Source organism: Antedon bifida, chromosome 9 (assembly GCF_963402885.1).
Source record: "Antedon bifida chromosome 9, ecAntBifi1.1, whole genome shotgun sequence".
Classification (NCBI taxonomy): Eukaryota; Metazoa; Echinodermata; class Crinoidea; order Comatulida; family Antedonidae; genus Antedon; species Antedon bifida.
In genome coordinates, this window is record NC_136234.1 from 18438338 (window position 1) to 18455262 (window position 16925).

Below are 16925 nucleotides of genomic sequence, written 5' to 3' on the forward strand. Positions count from 1 at the left end.
CGCGTTTCAAATTCTCTAAAACGCGTTGACAAAGATGCAATAGCTCATGTAACTTTTCAAAAAGAAACTGCTCGAATTCAAGTTTGCAACGCGTTTTAAACGTATTTTACGCTCAGGAGAATAAACATCCTCAACGTTGTTTTCGCGATCAGCGAAGGGAAAAAAATAGAGATGGATATCGGGAAAGAAATAAGTTACAAAATCAGGGTAATTTGAATTGATTATGACTTTTTATTATATATTAAATCTTATATTATTTATCCTAGCAAATTCAAGCTGTGTTTCAAACGTATTTATCACCTTTTAAAGCAAATGTAAGTAAAGATAAGCTAGGCTCTCACTCACCGGTCATTTTGAGTTGTGACCTCGCGTGTTAAAATCGGTTGCCCAGGTACGCATTTAGGAGGATGCTTTCATTTGTGCAAGAGGCCTAGAGGCTAGGCTAGGTCTAGGTAGATGGTTTTAATTTAATTAGCTATGCTTAGGCTCAACCAGATCTAGTATGCCAACTACTCTACTAGGCATAGGTCTACACTACAGTAAGCCTACCCTATTATTATTATTATTAATAGTAATTACTGCATATTTTTCAAATATTTTTAATAGGCCAAACAAATATTATTTTTTTTATCATTTGTAGGATGCCATCAAGGCAAAGCTGGTGGACCTTAGTGCTTATGTTGGTAAGTATAACAATTATTTAATACAACAATAATGACGCGATGGATCATCCATATTTTCGCTTGTAATTTGTCAACTCACTTGCATTTTATTTTAGTTTTAAATGTCTTCTATATACTGTAAATTGTTGCCTTGAGGTAAAGAAATTTCAAATTATAATTTTTGTACAATAAAATTATCTTTTTTATTCCATGTAGATGAAGAGCTGCCAGATTATATAATGGTGATGATCGCCAACAAGAAGACAACAGATCAAATGAGAGATGACCTACAGTTGTTTCTTAGTCATAATACTGACAAATTTACCGATTGGTACGTCAATATGTATTAACATGAAAACTATAAAAGAGGGGCGAAGGTATGCTTTCGCAAGGGGTCTTTCTTCTGGGTTCAGTAAAGATTGGATTATTTCATGGGTAACCCCCCTACTCGTCTTGAATGATGAATTGAGTTCTTTAAAGTGCACACAGGTTATAACTGGACCTATGATTTATAGTCCTTATACAAGAAGACTTGTTCCACCACCAGAACTAGGAGAGAGGTGGTCTCAAACCCATGCCGATATTCTTTTGGTACGATAACCAGCGCCCCTGCATTAACCGCTCGGCCATTTGACTCACTCAAAATATTTTTTACAATGACCTTAAATGTACAATTGTGTTCTCATTATAGGCTGGATACAGTTATTCACAAATTGCAGTCTGCTACAGTTGAAGACTCACTGAAAGCCCCACCAGTAGAGTTAGAAGAAATAAAACCAGCTGAACCTGTGTCTGAACCTCAATCAGCCCATCCCTCTCAACCACCAAAAAAATCACGCAAAGGAAAAGACTCAAAATCTTCCAAAACAAAACATAGCAAAAAAGTAAAAGAACCTTTACAAGCGGAACCTAAGGAAGTTGTCTCTTCAATAGTGACAGAACCAGAACCACCAGTAATAAAAGAACCAGAACCATCAATAGTGGAAGAAGTCAGACCAGATGATCCATCACAAGCCATCATTACGTTAACTCCAGAGACTGGTGACTTCGATGAAGAACTCAATCCAGAACCAATTGAGGTGGTTGCACCTCCTCCACAGAAAGTTGAGAAACCTTCAGAAACATCTGAGGCACATGTGTTAGATCTTGCTCCTATCATCAGCATTGATCAAGATCTAGTGCCAATGATATCAGAAGATACCAGAGAAGATTGTCTTGATAAGAGGAATGTTACTCAAATATCCACATCACCAATGGCAATTATTGGAGAATCTGGAAGTTTGACAAGAACTGTTAAAACGGAATCAAAGGCATACAGAGCACCTAGAAAAACACAGGTAAGTAATATATACTTTAGTTGATGAATGTGGATTCATCTATTTACTACGATATTATAGGAAATCAGTGACATTTACAGTAGGTACAAATCGGTGACATTTAGGTAGGAATCGATGACATTTACCTAAGAATCTGTGACATTTACCTAAGAATCTGTGACATTTCCTTAAGAATCTAACATTTACGTAGACATTTGTGACATTAAGGTACAAGTTGGTGACATTTAGGTACAAATTGGTGAGTTAGGTACAAATCAATGATATTTTAAGGTACAAATTGGTGACATTACATTTTGACACTCGGATCCTACCCTGACACTGTTGGTATTAAAGCACACACTTTATCACAATCAATTGTTTTTATTTTTCTGTAGATACATTCACGACTTGGAGTCAGAACTCGGAGACCTCCAATACAGAATAAGTATGATGATGATGAACCCAGGAAGTACATGTTGGGGTCAGTTGTAGGTCAAGTGATAGAAGATGAAGATGATGATGATAATTTACCTGTTACCAAGCAAGGCCTAACAAGTATTGTGAAACCAAAAAGAAGGTAATTGTTTTTACGGTGTTTAAGGTGTGTTTTTGGAGTAGATAAAACAAGGTCAATTTGAGAGGTCAATCCTGCAGATAAATTGGCACAAATAAATTAGTAAAGAAAATGACAAACTCTCTTTGTAATCAATACAAATGTAATTATGTTATTCACTTATTTTTCTACTTCTCAATTGTAGGCCCACCCTCCCACCATCAAAGCAAGCTAACAAGTCCTTACTCGTTAGAGCAATGAGCGATGCACAAAGATCTACGATCAAAGTATTAGACCGAAAGAAAGCAAGTGCAGTGAAAATAGTCAGGTAGGTTTCAAAATAGCTTTTTTTACGGTAGACCCAAAATGTGTAATAGAAAGAAAAGTTTTAAAGCTCTGTCTACACTATCAAACTTTATGTGACAAAAAAATGTGATGTGCCCATATATAGACATGATGATCATGTATCACTACCATATTTAGGCTTATCACTACCATATTTGGGCATATCACCACCATATTTGGGCACATCACACTTTTATGTAGATGGAATGATGTCATTTCAGTTTTAACTTCAATACGAAGCATAATTTTTTATTTTCAACAGGCCGAGTGTAAAAGGGAAAACCTTGACAAGAAATCTTCTGTCAAGAGCGATTACAAATGCTACGATGACAGAGATCCAGACCAGAATTCACCAGAACCCACGGACGCAACCAGAATTAGAAAAAGATCAATTTGTCCGTGAAGAACCGGTTTCTGTAAAGTCAAAGCCAAGCAATTTGATTCCACTAGATCTAGATAGCAGTGAGTGTATTACATTAGTACCATCTGAAGAAGGATTTGAAGTCGTAATGGGTAATGAACAAGGTAAAGTAAAATGATAGATACAAGTGGAAGGGGAAGATATAATGGGAGGGCAAGATATAATGGGAGGGGAAGAGATATAATGGGAGGGGAAGAGATATAATGGGAGGGGGAGAGATATAATGGGAGGGCAAGATATAATGGGAGGGCAAGACATAATGGGAGGGCAAGATATATAGAGAAGAACTCATTGAAATATTATGCCATCACAGATTACTCAAGCATACAAACGTGTGCTCCTGAGTGACTTCTGCATGAATACAAATTTACTAGACATACTATATACTGTATAAACCCTCAACCTAAAAAAAAAATTCCATGATATGTTTCATATGTAATAATAATATCTCCTTTGGAACAATGATTTGTACATTTTTTGTATTTATAGATGAAATCGTATCATCTGTCAGGCATGTAGACGTAGAAAGAGATGTTGAAGAGGAAAAAGGACTAGCCCAGAGAATAAGAAATATAACGTATGCAGATGAGCGGGTTGTCAAGACAACTGCAAAGGTGCCCCCTGTTATGATGATCAAAGAACCAGAAATGTACGTTTTATTTTATAATCCGACGAATAAATAAATAGTATAGTCTGTAAACTAATTTAATGTAAACTATGTAGTGCAGTAGGGGATACCTTCGGGAAAGTGGTGTTTGGTGTAGTGTTAAAAAAAATATTTCCTCTTCAGTTTCATGAGAAAGTGGAGTCCCCTTGATTGTGCTGTCCCCTGAATAGGGTGTTCCAAGGGAGGGTTCTACCGTAGTTGAAATTTAACAATATATATCTCGGTAAATAAATTACTTTTGTTATATTTCTTAGAGCACCAACACCGCCAAAACCAGTGAGCAATCCCAGATTTATTGTCACCTTGGCTGGAGCAGATAATATGCGTAATCAGCAACAAAAGAGGGCACCGAAAAGGGCAAGGGTCAAAGCACAAATACCAGTGATAAGGACCGTTCATAATGAGAGTATGAATACAAGCGTTCCGTCCTACAAGGCTACTAGTAAAGATGTCCTTTTGACCAGAGGTCAGTTTGCTTATCAATCATGTCAAAAGTATTCTGCTGTAGTTACTGCAGTATAACTACATTTGTTACTGCAATAACATTGGTATGGTTCCTAAGGCTCTGTCTACACTATCAAACTAGTTTGACAAAAACAGTGTGATGTGCCCAAATATGGTAGTGATATGCTTAAATATGGTAGTGATATGACATCATCATGTCCATATATTGTTGTTTTGTCAAGAACATTTTTTGTTTAGCTGATTTGTGATTGTGTAAATCAATCATACAATTTCCCCCTTTTGTTTTATATCCATATTGTTAATATCCATATTTATATGGTGTTATAACGCCTAAATAATTTCCTGTCATTTGATTGGACGATTGTGGGTCACATGGCATGCAATAGTACGCACTATTGAACTATTAAAGGTAGGCCTAGGCTTACCTTTTTTTTAATCTGATTCAAATGACAGGAATTTATTTATATAATGAATGTTTTATATTCATGTAATGGTACAAATAATAGCATTTAGTGAATGATTCATCATTCACCAAATGCAATTATTTGTACTATTACACGAATATAAAACATTCATTATTTGTATATTATCAAATGAATAACTTGTTTATATTGATTGGTTACAGTGAACCAAGTTGTAGAAGAAAAAGAACTGTACACATTTGAAAACCAGGTAGTAAGAGGAGGTGACATAAGAGGTTTTGCATCCAGGTTGGAATCTGTTGTTCCGATGGCTAGAGTAGAAACGGATATTCCTGTGGTAGCGTTACAGAGTACACCAAAGGTCAACCAAGTGTCATTTAGTCTGCATGATTCAGAAGGTAAGAAAATGTGTTGTATATTGAATCTCATTTTTGTGTGAATTACCTTATAAAAATGTACTTCCGTCACGAAACCAGTCATAACAATAACATTCGCGACGAAAGTACAAAATAGGTGGCGCTGTTGTATTTCAAAGCAATAGCATAAAATAAATATTTTCCAAACGCGAACAGATTTTTTTTTTTCGTACATGAAAAAAAGTACTATTCAAAAATTGTTTGTTTGTTTAATAGTGCATACTATTGCACGCCATGTGACCCACAATTGTCCAATCAAATGACAGCAATTTATTTAGGTGTTATATAATATGTTTTATTAAACTATCTACTTTTTTAGATGAAGAGATGGAAGATGTATCTGGACCTAAAAAGCAGAAGATTTTAGAGAGGTGCTTGTTCTGGCCAGCTTGTAAGAATGGTGATGTATGTACCTATGTACACCCCACTACTAAGTGTGTGTAAGTTCATTCAATTTACCATTAAATAAGTTACTGTACAAACACCTATAGAAAGATCAGAAACTCAGAACAGAGCCACAAAGATAGCAATTAGTTATATTATTATATCCGCACTCACCCATCTAAAAAAAATCCTAGATCCGCTCCTAAATTCACTCACAATTTGGTCATTTACTAAAAATAAGATTAGTCAAAATTGTCACAATAATTTTAATTTGGTAACAAATGTTCTCACATGAAATGAAAATGTCTAAAATGTATATAAGTTTTGACATGCTTTGTTAAATAAAAGTTACAAGAACCAAAGATTGCATTATATATTTTTTTTCAGAAAAATTATCATTAAGCTCTGTCTACACTATCAAACTTTATGTGACTAAAAATGTGATGTGCCCATATTGTATATGGGCATGATGATGTCATATCACTACCATATTTGGGCACATCACACTTTTTTTGTCAAACTAGTTTGATAGTGTAGACAGAGCTTTAGAAACTAGATGAATTTATTTCAACATACATTATATTTTTGATGAATGTTTATTTTTTATAATTTTAGAACGTTTCCTAAATGCAAGTTTGGAGATAAATGCTTGTATATTCATCCAAATTGCAAGTTTGATGCAAAGTGCACACGATCTGATTGTCCGTACACGCATGCTACTCGAACAAAACCCAATGCATTGCCAAGTCCTCCAGGTAAGGTTTATTTATTTTTTTTATTTATTCAATTTCCAGGTATACAAACAGAAAGAAACCAACATTAAAAAACGAAGTGTGGATGGAGTACCCTGAGGATTGCCAACAGTGCAAGCACTATCAGAGTGGCTCTCCAATACTCCAAACCACATACATAAATCATATAAAAATTGAAAACACACATAAACTTTAAAATATATAAAATACAGATCAAAAGGTTTTTCAGCAATATAGTATAGGATATACAATACTGGTACTAGTCCCAAAGTGTCTACACTATCACACTTTATGTTACAAATAATTGTGATATACCCATATATGGACATGATGATGTCATATCACTACCATATATGGGCACATCACACTTTCTTTTGTCAGACTAGTTTGATAGTGTAGACATAGCTTTACGTCCTTTGGAGTTTGCACAAAATCAAATGTCATGTCAAGCTTATGAGTGAAAAGAAAACTCTGTTTACACTGTCAATCTAGTTTGACAAAAAAAAGTGTGATATGCCCAAATATGGAAGTGATCATCATCATCATGTCCATATATGGGCACATCACATTTGTTTTTGTCACATAATGTTTGATATTGTGAACAGAGCTTTAGAGAAACAGACAGAAGGAACAAACAATTGGAAAATGTAAAATGCTTTATTGAAATGTTGTATATTTTGTTTTCTTTTAGTTTCTCCTCCATTGAAGATGACCAGTCATAGGCCGTTACCGGCGATATGCAAATTCCATCCTGGTTGTCAAAATCCAACCTGTACTTTTCAACATCCTAAGGTAAATTAAATATGTCACTTTATGTAGAGTATTTCATTTGTCATAATTATATAAATTTCTTTGATGTTACTGCTGTGTACTTAAACTTTGTATTTGTTGTTTAAGAGGTAGTCAAGTCATATTTATGTAATCTATTTATTAAAGTATTTGATATTCTCTGTTCAGCCTTGCCGATTTGGAAGCGCATGTACAAGACCAAATTGTGTCTTCAGCCATCCTAAAGTTGTCAGAGGTTCAGCTTTAAAATGGACAAAAAAGTAAGCCATACGATATTACTACATGTACTGCAATGAAATGAATTATGTGCACATCTTAACCTAAGGTGATAAACTTCAAAAAAGCCAGCGAGAATGCTAAAATAATATAATATAAAATATATTCACTTATACTTATACGTTTTCTGTATACAATCACACACTATATTTATTTACGGGCGTGATTTCAGCAAGTCTCAACTCTCAAAAACTATCTGCAATTCTCATTTCAAAACAGCTACTACAAAGTTTGATATCGCCCACAAAAGACGTATTTACTAAAAGTTCACCTTTGCTTCTTGTTGCCATTCATCATATTTGTTTGTACAACCTACCTTGTCAATAAATAATTTTTTTTTTTTCAGTGTTCAAAAATCGTCTTCTCTACTCTCAAGTATTCCCAATCACATAGCCTTATAGATGTTCGTTTTGGCTCGACTGCTCCCTAAAATTATGGTACTTTTTTCCATGTTTTATTTACTAACATTGTTTTCCTGAGATGACCTTTGACCCATACTATCGTGCTGTTTCTCATCGCACCTTGCACATCAAGATCATGTTACACTTATTTTATAAATAAGAAACATCATGCACTTATATGGATGATTATGTTACTAACATTTTGTTGTGTTTTTTAAAGAATTTTGAACTTTGACACTGTGACCTCTGAACCTGATATGGTGCTGTTTTTGAATTTTGAAATTTATAAAGACAATTTTTTTTATCCTTGCACTGCTTTTATTTTTCAAAACACTGTTTTTTATGGAAACATCACAACCTTATATGGGCATTGTTGCTGCTTGTCACATAATAATGCATAATATGTTTGTGCCAAAGGTCAAATTTTGTGTTTCATCGATTTCATTTGTTTTGAATAAGCAAGATTTGTATATTAAAGTCTTCTACTGATAATATGAAAAATGGAAACGCTCGAATATTAACATGTGACACAGAGGTCAAATGAAATGATTCACTGATTTTGCACAAGTGAGACATCATGATTTTACAGTTAAAAAAAAAAAGAGAAAACCATGAACGATGTATGCAGATCGACCAATCAAAGAATACTGTTTAGAGCAAATAACTGCAAGGAAAAGTGAGGTTTTTGTAACATATAGATTCAACATTTGGTTTTAAACAGTTCTAAAGACTTTTCTGAATGTATATAATAACATTGTATAAATGTAAACAAAAAAAAACGTTTGTTATTTAACCTTTTTAAAGTTTGCTTTCTCTTTCGTTGGATGTTTTAAACAAGAATTGAAGATTATAATTGTAGAGGAAGGGGGGTTGGGAAGAGATGATGACAATGCATCAAAAACACTTGTTAGACATTTCTATAATGTACAGTATTGACAAAACAAATAGCAATACAGTATCTACAAGAGTAACGCAATATAATTCTTTTCCTTTTGTTTCCACTCATGTGTAGTGTATTCGTTTTCAATCTTCTAATTGATATTAAGTGTCAAAATATAAAAATACTTGATTATAATTTATTCATTTTTAAGAAAGTTTTACATTAATGAATATAACATGAAAGGATCACAGTTTTTAATGTATAGAAAAATGCTTAAAATTAAAAGTTTTAATGGAAAAAAAAGGGCGATCGAGATGAATTTCGTGTTGTTGGGCTTCTTTTGAGAAATAATATTGTTTTTACTACTATACTACTCGTACAGTGGTGTTGATCAGGTTATCTCCCATTGAATATATTATTAAAAATTATAAATTCAAAAATATTGATATGGTCAGACCTAAACAGGCACTGTAATTTACATTAAAATAATATTACGTCCAATTTATGGCAATAAATGGAATATTTAAAACCTAATTGATTAGATGGCAATGGCCTTTTCAGTTTATTCTAGTAGCATGACCTCAAAAAGAAAAAAGGTCGACCCCGTAGAGAATCTCCGTGTGTTGTGCAACCTGGAATATTATTTTATTATTATTGATCAAAACAAAGAAATAAACACCAAGAATAATGAAATAATTTATGCATAGGATAATTACAGATTCAATGCTTGACCTCAAGGCCCCTTGGACAGTATAATTTTAACAGTAAAATTAACTCCGAAAATTTCACACAAAATATAAATATAAACAGATTATCCATGTTTTAATGGCTTGTCAATTCTGTAAAAAAAAATTAAAGATGTATTGTCCCCCAAAATCATGAAAAATGAAGTTTAATTAAATCAGACTTTGAATATGTTATTTTGTAGTTTAAACAAAGTTAATCACTTCCGTAGAAAAAATCCTGAAAAAATAACGTTTTCACTTATAAAATGACAAAATGAACAGTTCAATTCAACCAAAAACCCATTGGCTGGCAGCCAATTTGACTATTTTTTGCTTTAAATTACAGTTTTTTCAGGTAAACAATTTTTTCCGATCCAATTTTTGGTCAAAGTGAATAACTATTATGTGACATTAAAATGTCATATTCAACCAATTTAAAAAAAATATTTTTTCAGGGGGACAATAGGCCTACATCTTTAAAATAAGTCTGCCAAAAAAAAAATGAATAGAACAGAAAAACCCGTTGTTGTAGCATTTTTCAATTAGGAATAAATTGAATAAGCAAAAAGCTAAATTGAAATTGTAAAGTGAAAACCAGTTCAGAAAACACTATTTCGTCGACGGGGTTTATAGGCCTAAGTTATATTGAGATATTTTTCGGAAATACTATTTTGACGTCAGGGCTAATAAGAAAATACAAAGTTTCGAAAAACTATATAATATTGACGTCAAAGCTAATTAGAAAATGCCAATCTTTCGACGTCCGCTATGAAAATGCATCTTTTCTCCTTTTATCAGAAAAAAACAATTTTGTCACAAGTATTTTTTTTTCCATTTGTTGTAGAGCGTATTCCAAAATAGTACTGTAATAAAAAAGCTCTCATATTCTCGTATTGTATGTACCGCCATCTAGAAAATAGCAAAACTAACTATGTTACTAATAAATACTAAACTTCCATATATGGACATGATTTCTTTATCAATTTTTAATCACTTAAACGTGTCTTTACATGATTTTATGTAAAGTTATATGCCGGTACCTTATAAATAACATAATTTCGAAACATTTATATGTTCACTTTTATGAGCCATTTTTTTGTTAAGTTGATGGTCAATTTAATTTTATCTCAAATCCATAATTTCGTCTAATAGTTTAATTTAAAATCTATTGATTTCAATTAATATATTTTTTAACTCCCAGAGTCTTTTAAAAAATCCAATCTAAAAATTAACATGGTAATATACATAGATGCACCTAGAATAATAATGACTTTTTCCGGCGGCCGGACATTTGCCTCGTACCGGCTAGAACGCTTTAGCCGAATAATCGACAGATATGATATTTGTTCTGTATCTGTTACACAATCTACAGCGCGTGTATAAATTTCGTAAAATAAAAAATGAATAAATAAAAATACAAACAGTTTTTTAAAATTCTTTTTCTGCTACGCAATCGTGACTACAACGGCGTGCAAAATACATATTGTCGGTTTTATTGTAAATTTGGTAAATTTTCTTACCCATAATTAAAGATATGAGGAATATTTTAGATTTACATTTTCTTTTATACTTAGCTCGAATGTACCCATTTTTTGAAAGATTTAATCAATGATTAAACACTGTTTTGAATTGGTGAATTCAATGTTCTGCTGTATGTGGGAAATGATTGCAGTAGGCCTAACCACGTCTCTTTATTGCATAAACATAATTTTATTTTGTTTCAATTTACATTCATTGTAATAAACTGTGTACCTACTCAAAACAAACTTGCTAAATAATTGCTTCAACACGAAATAGAGTAAAAATAAATGCAGTAGAATGATTTGATATAAAGTGTCTTATAAGATGTCGGACCTTTTAAACTACTGTAATCGTAAACGACATTTATTTGTTGTAGTACCTCTTTATATTTGATTCGGTTGTAAATTATTTTTAACCCGTCTAATTTATTCGTTTTTAACCCCATGAGGATATACAGTAGAGACTGTGGTGTTATTTCAATAGGTATCTACTCTGTCTTTGGTATGCCCTCTCCTTCTCTCCACAGAGCGATCATAGTAACCATTTTTCAATATTTAGGCCTAATCAATCATCTTTGTAATCTATACTCGTATGGGTTAGGCCCTATTGCTAATACTTGTGCTTCACAGAAAGGTACCAACAATATGACCCTCTTAGAAATGTTAATATTTATATTTTATCTGAGGGACTTAAAAAACCTTGATATCAGCAATAAAAAGTTAAGGTTTAATGATATAATAATTGTTAAGGTCGAAAGACAATGACTTATAAAATAATACCGCTGGTATGCAGAAGGATAGCGTATATTATAGGCCTAGGTACGTAACACACATAATTTCATAGTAACGCGCAGTACATTATAAAACATTTGTTGTGTCCTAAAATTCAAACAAAAGAAGGGCCGGGATCAATATAATTTATCTTGAAAGAAGCTTTTATGCCACTATTTTTATCGTATAGCTCTGTCTGCATTATCAAACACTAGTTTGATAGAAAAAAGTGTGTTGTGTCCAAATATGGTAGTGATATGCCCAAAAATGGTAGTGATATGACATCATCTGTATATTGCGGAATATAAATGTTGAAGCATGTAGAAAATAATAATGTATAATCGAGAGGACACATCCAAAAGCCACGTGTATTTTCGTTCGGCTAGCCCTGTTTATTAATTTAGAGGTTTTAATTGTTTATTGTGATAATTCACTGGTACTGGCCAGTGTGTACATTTCTGCGTAAATGCCTACTTTTAATCAATCATATTTCTACAACCTTAAGACACCTCCTTTGTCGTCAAAGAAAAAAGTGACGACCAATATAAATTATCCATTGGCAATTTCGGCCTCATTCCAAGAAAAAAACAATGTTATTCTGTGTTGCCTTTTATAAACGTTATTTAGACATATGACCAGATTCTGTACAATTGTATCACATTCCGATTGCCTTTGTTTAGGCCTACACCTATTTATTAGTGGTTTAATGGTAGAGGCGTCATGCCTACCAAGCAAACGATCCGGTGTTCAATTCGTCGCGATTTCGGCATCTCTCTTTTCTCTTACCTCATTTTCAATGTATTCTATCGCTATGTTTTCGGTTTCTGTTTAGGAAACATATATTGAATTTGTTATACAAAAATTAACAATACTGAGCACATGATACCTATTGTTGAATACAATTGTACAATCATATTGTTATTATCAAATTATTCGTCTTTTGTTGAAAAAGATAAATTGTTAGGTTGCGGGTATAGTGAGTGAGTGCAATAAGAATGGACAACAATCCGCCGGGCTGGAGATTTCACAACCTTGACCCGAAAGCCGTAAACTTGAAAACCAGCTCGCCTTATTTCCTTGCTATTCTGATGGTCAACTAATTACTGTGAATTAATTAACAACTGATTGTGAGATATAAGGATTCATCGTTAGGCCAAGGCTGTTGCACAATAGTAAATCCAGAAGGAGTATTATTAAACGTAAATAACAAACAGTCCCGTGTTTATTGAATATGATGCTGTATAGATAATCATGCCTTAGCTTAGCTAGTTATACTAGTGTTTTGAATAGTAATAATAATAATAATAATAATGAAAACGAGTTGTTATAATTATACTATGATTTTTAATTTCTCGGTTTAATGTTTAGATTAGATTTCTTTATTTTTTTCAATTTTTATTTCACTATACCGCTATGCATTTAATAATATTATAGGCCTATATTCACAGGTATAAAAAATAACTTTAACCTAACCTGTGATATAGAATGGAAAATGAAGGTTAAGAGCAAAAATACAAAATAAGACCATACTAAGATATAATATTTCAATGATGCGGAAACTGGCCATAAAATATGAATACCAGCTGAACTTGGAGAAATGATTCCGTTCTTAAAAAAATGATTATTGATCAAACCATGGAAAATTTTAATTAAAAGTTCTCAATCTTTATTTTTCTATTATAATCACAAAGGCCCTCTTGTCTTGTTATCAAACTTTTTAAAATTCGAATAATAATAAAATAAGAAATGTCATTCTATATAAAATAAAACCAATTGATACAAAAAGAATAACAAATTATATATAAAATAAATAGTTGCAGAATTTGAATATTAATCTTTCTGCCTGGTGATTAAACTTTTTTAAATTGGAGTGATGATAAAAGAAATGTCATTGGAACTATAGAAAAGAAAACCAAATGATACAAACAAAATAAAACATTATTTATTAAACTAAATAGTTGAAGAATCTGAAAATTAATCTTGGTGTACCTCAATTAAAAATGAAATAAATAGTTGTTGTAATCGATCATAAAGTGAGTTAATGTTACAAGTGTCGCGGAAGATTATGAGTGGTGACTTTTTTTGGCGACCTAATGACACGACGGCCGGTGATCATTATCATGAGCGTATGGTAAACGCGATATTACGAATAATTAACCGTTTCGCGTGAGCATTCTTATAAACGTTCGCTATTGTTACAGTTTTTCTTTTGTCGTTACGAATTTTCATCGGAGAAAATTAGGCAAAGGATAATTTGTTTGTAAGCTGCTTCATAATATTAACAGTGAACTATTAACTTGTATACCAATTTTAATGACGATAAAGAATATAAGCAAATATGTATCATTTTAAACAATTGTTTGTGACATGCGCAGTAGCAATGATAACGGTTTAATACCGTTATGACAAATATATTGTTTTGATTGATGAATTGAAGAAATTTTTTTTTTTCAAGTTTTTTTTATATTTTTATTTTATCATCAAAGATACTTTATTTAGCCCTTCCAACAAAATTGTTTTATTTTTAGGAGGGGAAATAATTGTATAACACTTATAGTCATAAAAGTAAAATTATTATTATAGTTATTGTGAAGTTAATTTTTATTTATAAGAAAAGATTAGTGTTACCTGAAAGCTTCTGCAATTTCTTTGGTTTTTATTTTATCGTTTCGATTTAGCTTTTGCTTATTTTATTTGTATCTCCATTGAGATCCAGCCAATTATACCCACACCATTGTCATTTTTTCCCAGTAATTTGCCCTTTGATTCATTTACAATACTGTTATTTTAAAAAATATTATTTGAATAGCATCGTCAGTGTAAATGATTATTGTTAACCTTCCATTGAGAAGACATTTACTGTACTTAAAGTGGACATTTTCCAAAGCAAACGTATCTCAAATAGTTATAAATGGCTATTTTAATGGATCTGTACACTTTGTTATACGTCTAATTGGGAACCATTTCATATCAAGCAATGTCCTTGAAAACCCAAGGCTACAACTGCTCCCTATCTTACCCCATCTTAGGCCACTTAATCAAACTATGCCCAAAATTATGTGATTATAAAAGTCAATTATACTACCAAAAGTCCTCGTGACATTTAAGTCAAAATATCTAACTTCAGAAATCGTGTTGTATTTTGATTGCATTCATCTGCCCATATACCCTGCGGTAGATATGTTCTTTCATGTCGTGGAAAGAGAAGGCGCACATGAGGCGCACATTTTCTATCAGCATTTGCACGCGCGTGCTAAATGTGTCCCGTATACATGAACCGGATTGGCTAACAGTACCGTGCTGCCCCTTTCATATGTTTTTATATTATTTTACTATATGAATAAATGAATTGATTCAATTTGATCAATTACATAAAATCGATTGATCAAATTTGATCAATAAAAATCAATTGATCAAATTTGATTAAATTACATAAAATCGATTGATCCAATTTGATCAATAAACATAAATCGATTAATCAAATGCAATCAATATAAAATCGATTGATCCAATTTGATCAATAAACATAAATCGATTAATCTAATTCAATCAATATGAAATCGATTGATACAATTTCATCAACATAAATCGATTGATCCAATTTGATCAATAAACATAAAATCGATTAATCAAAATTTGATCAATATATATAATCGATTGATCAAATTTGATAATTCGTCCGTCATTCGGCTATTCGTTCGGGTGTTCGTATTCATTCATTCTTTTCGCCTGCTGCTACCTTTAGCAGTGGAATATTCAATATGATATAATGTACTATTACCATACCTACAACGAAGTAGAAATCTAAATGAAGTATGTACTAATTTTAATTAGTGTACCGGTATAGAGAATTGAGTCATTTATGGGTCAAAATACGGTTAGTAGGCCTACCAATGATCAGGGTTGTCATATTGTCTGACGCACCACCATCAACCATCATTAAGCAGACTCGTTTGGTCGCTTGAATTTTATTTTTACATTTCTTGGTTCTAAATATAGATCGGATTGCCTACGCGGACGGACGGATATATCTGAATTAAATTTGACATTTGATACGTAAGATTCCTAGAATTGTATAATATACTTAATCCTAAAAAAAATGTGTGGTATTGTTTTTTACAACTGTATATATAACCGCGTTAAATTACACTGGCCATTAAGAATTAACTAACTCAAGTGTATGTGGTAACATAATGATGAAATTGGTTGGTCAATATTGACGCAGTGATTATGATTATGTCGTTAAAAGGTCATGGTGTGTATGGTCACTATTAAGGGTCAAGTTTCGGACTTGTTTTTCTCCAGCCGAATACGGTAATGACAATTTAAACTGTCGTAATGACGATTTATACCGTCGAAATTGCGATTATATAATGACGGTATACCGGTTATATTATTGGAGTTATGATTTTCTCTCCAGAAATGCTAAGATGGGCGAGGTCGACTAGTTTATTTTGTTCCCCAATATATGGGTCTTTTTAAGGCGGTCACCTCCGGTACGATGTAGTTGATGTAGGCCTGATATTAAAAGCAACCAATAACATGATAATTCATGGAGATATGTGCATATAATAGGATTTGCAAAAATTTGTTTATAATGTATTAATTTTTTTATGAAATTACACAAGAATAAAATCAAATTGATTCAAGATTTATAGATTAAACAAAGTATGTACAGACCGACAGTCTATCATACTTCTATGTACTGTCTGATTTATAGTGTCGTCGGTGCCACACTTAAGCACAAACTTGGAAAAAAAGACACCATTATCATTTTTAATGAGTTATTTATTAAGAATCTCTTTGTACGTTTATGTAAAATAATAATCCAAATTATGCCGGCTCCATGACAGTGTGTTAAATGGTCAGTTTAGAACCTTGACCGGAAATTGTGTCACGCGTATAACCTCGTAAGGTCAAGAGGACAAATGGATTAACAAGTTTAAACAATGACTTGTCGTACACAACCACTGTCAACCAATTACCAAACACAATTAATACAAATGTAAAGTTACACTTTTTAATAGCTCACTATTTTTATTTTCGTGATTGCTTTTGTCTTAATACATTTTCTTGACCTCTGGTCAATTTTGATTTCTGACCATACTAAAGAGAATTATCGATCCGATTATATCCAAATACACGTTTCTGCCTAATCCG

General features: G+C 32.3%; 1 protein-coding gene across 2 annotated transcripts in view; it reads left to right on the forward strand.

Annotated features, from left to right (window-relative positions):
• The first annotated feature begins 149 nt into the window (after positions 1-149).
• LOC144852462 (zinc finger CCCH domain-containing protein 14-like) overlaps positions 150-16925 on the forward strand; it is a 42298-nt gene continuing 25522 nt past the window's right edge. Inside the window, exons 1-15 of one of the 2 annotated variants that reach the window (XM_078710275.1) lie at positions 150-207; positions 641-683; positions 879-993; positions 1354-1999; positions 2374-2555; positions 2737-2859; positions 3139-3401; positions 3787-3946; positions 4219-4430; positions 5055-5249; positions 5587-5707; positions 6267-6406; positions 7095-7195; positions 7361-7452; positions 7815-7905. In XM_078710275.1, coding sequence (XP_078566401.1) covers positions 172-207; positions 641-683; positions 879-993; positions 1354-1999; positions 2374-2555; positions 2737-2859; positions 3139-3401; positions 3787-3946; positions 4219-4430; positions 5055-5249; positions 5587-5707; positions 6267-6406; positions 7095-7195; positions 7361-7452; positions 7815-7869 — 2484 coding nt within the window. In that variant the 5' untranslated portion in view covers positions 150-171 and the 3' untranslated portion in view covers positions 7870-7905. Of the gene's footprint in view, positions 208-640; positions 684-878; positions 994-1353; positions 2000-2373; positions 2556-2736; positions 2860-3138; positions 3402-3786; positions 3947-4218; positions 4431-5054; positions 5250-5586; positions 5708-6266; positions 6407-7094; positions 7196-7360; positions 7453-7814; positions 9065-16925 lie in introns of those variants that run through there. The other variant, XM_078710274.1, reaches the window with a different exon arrangement.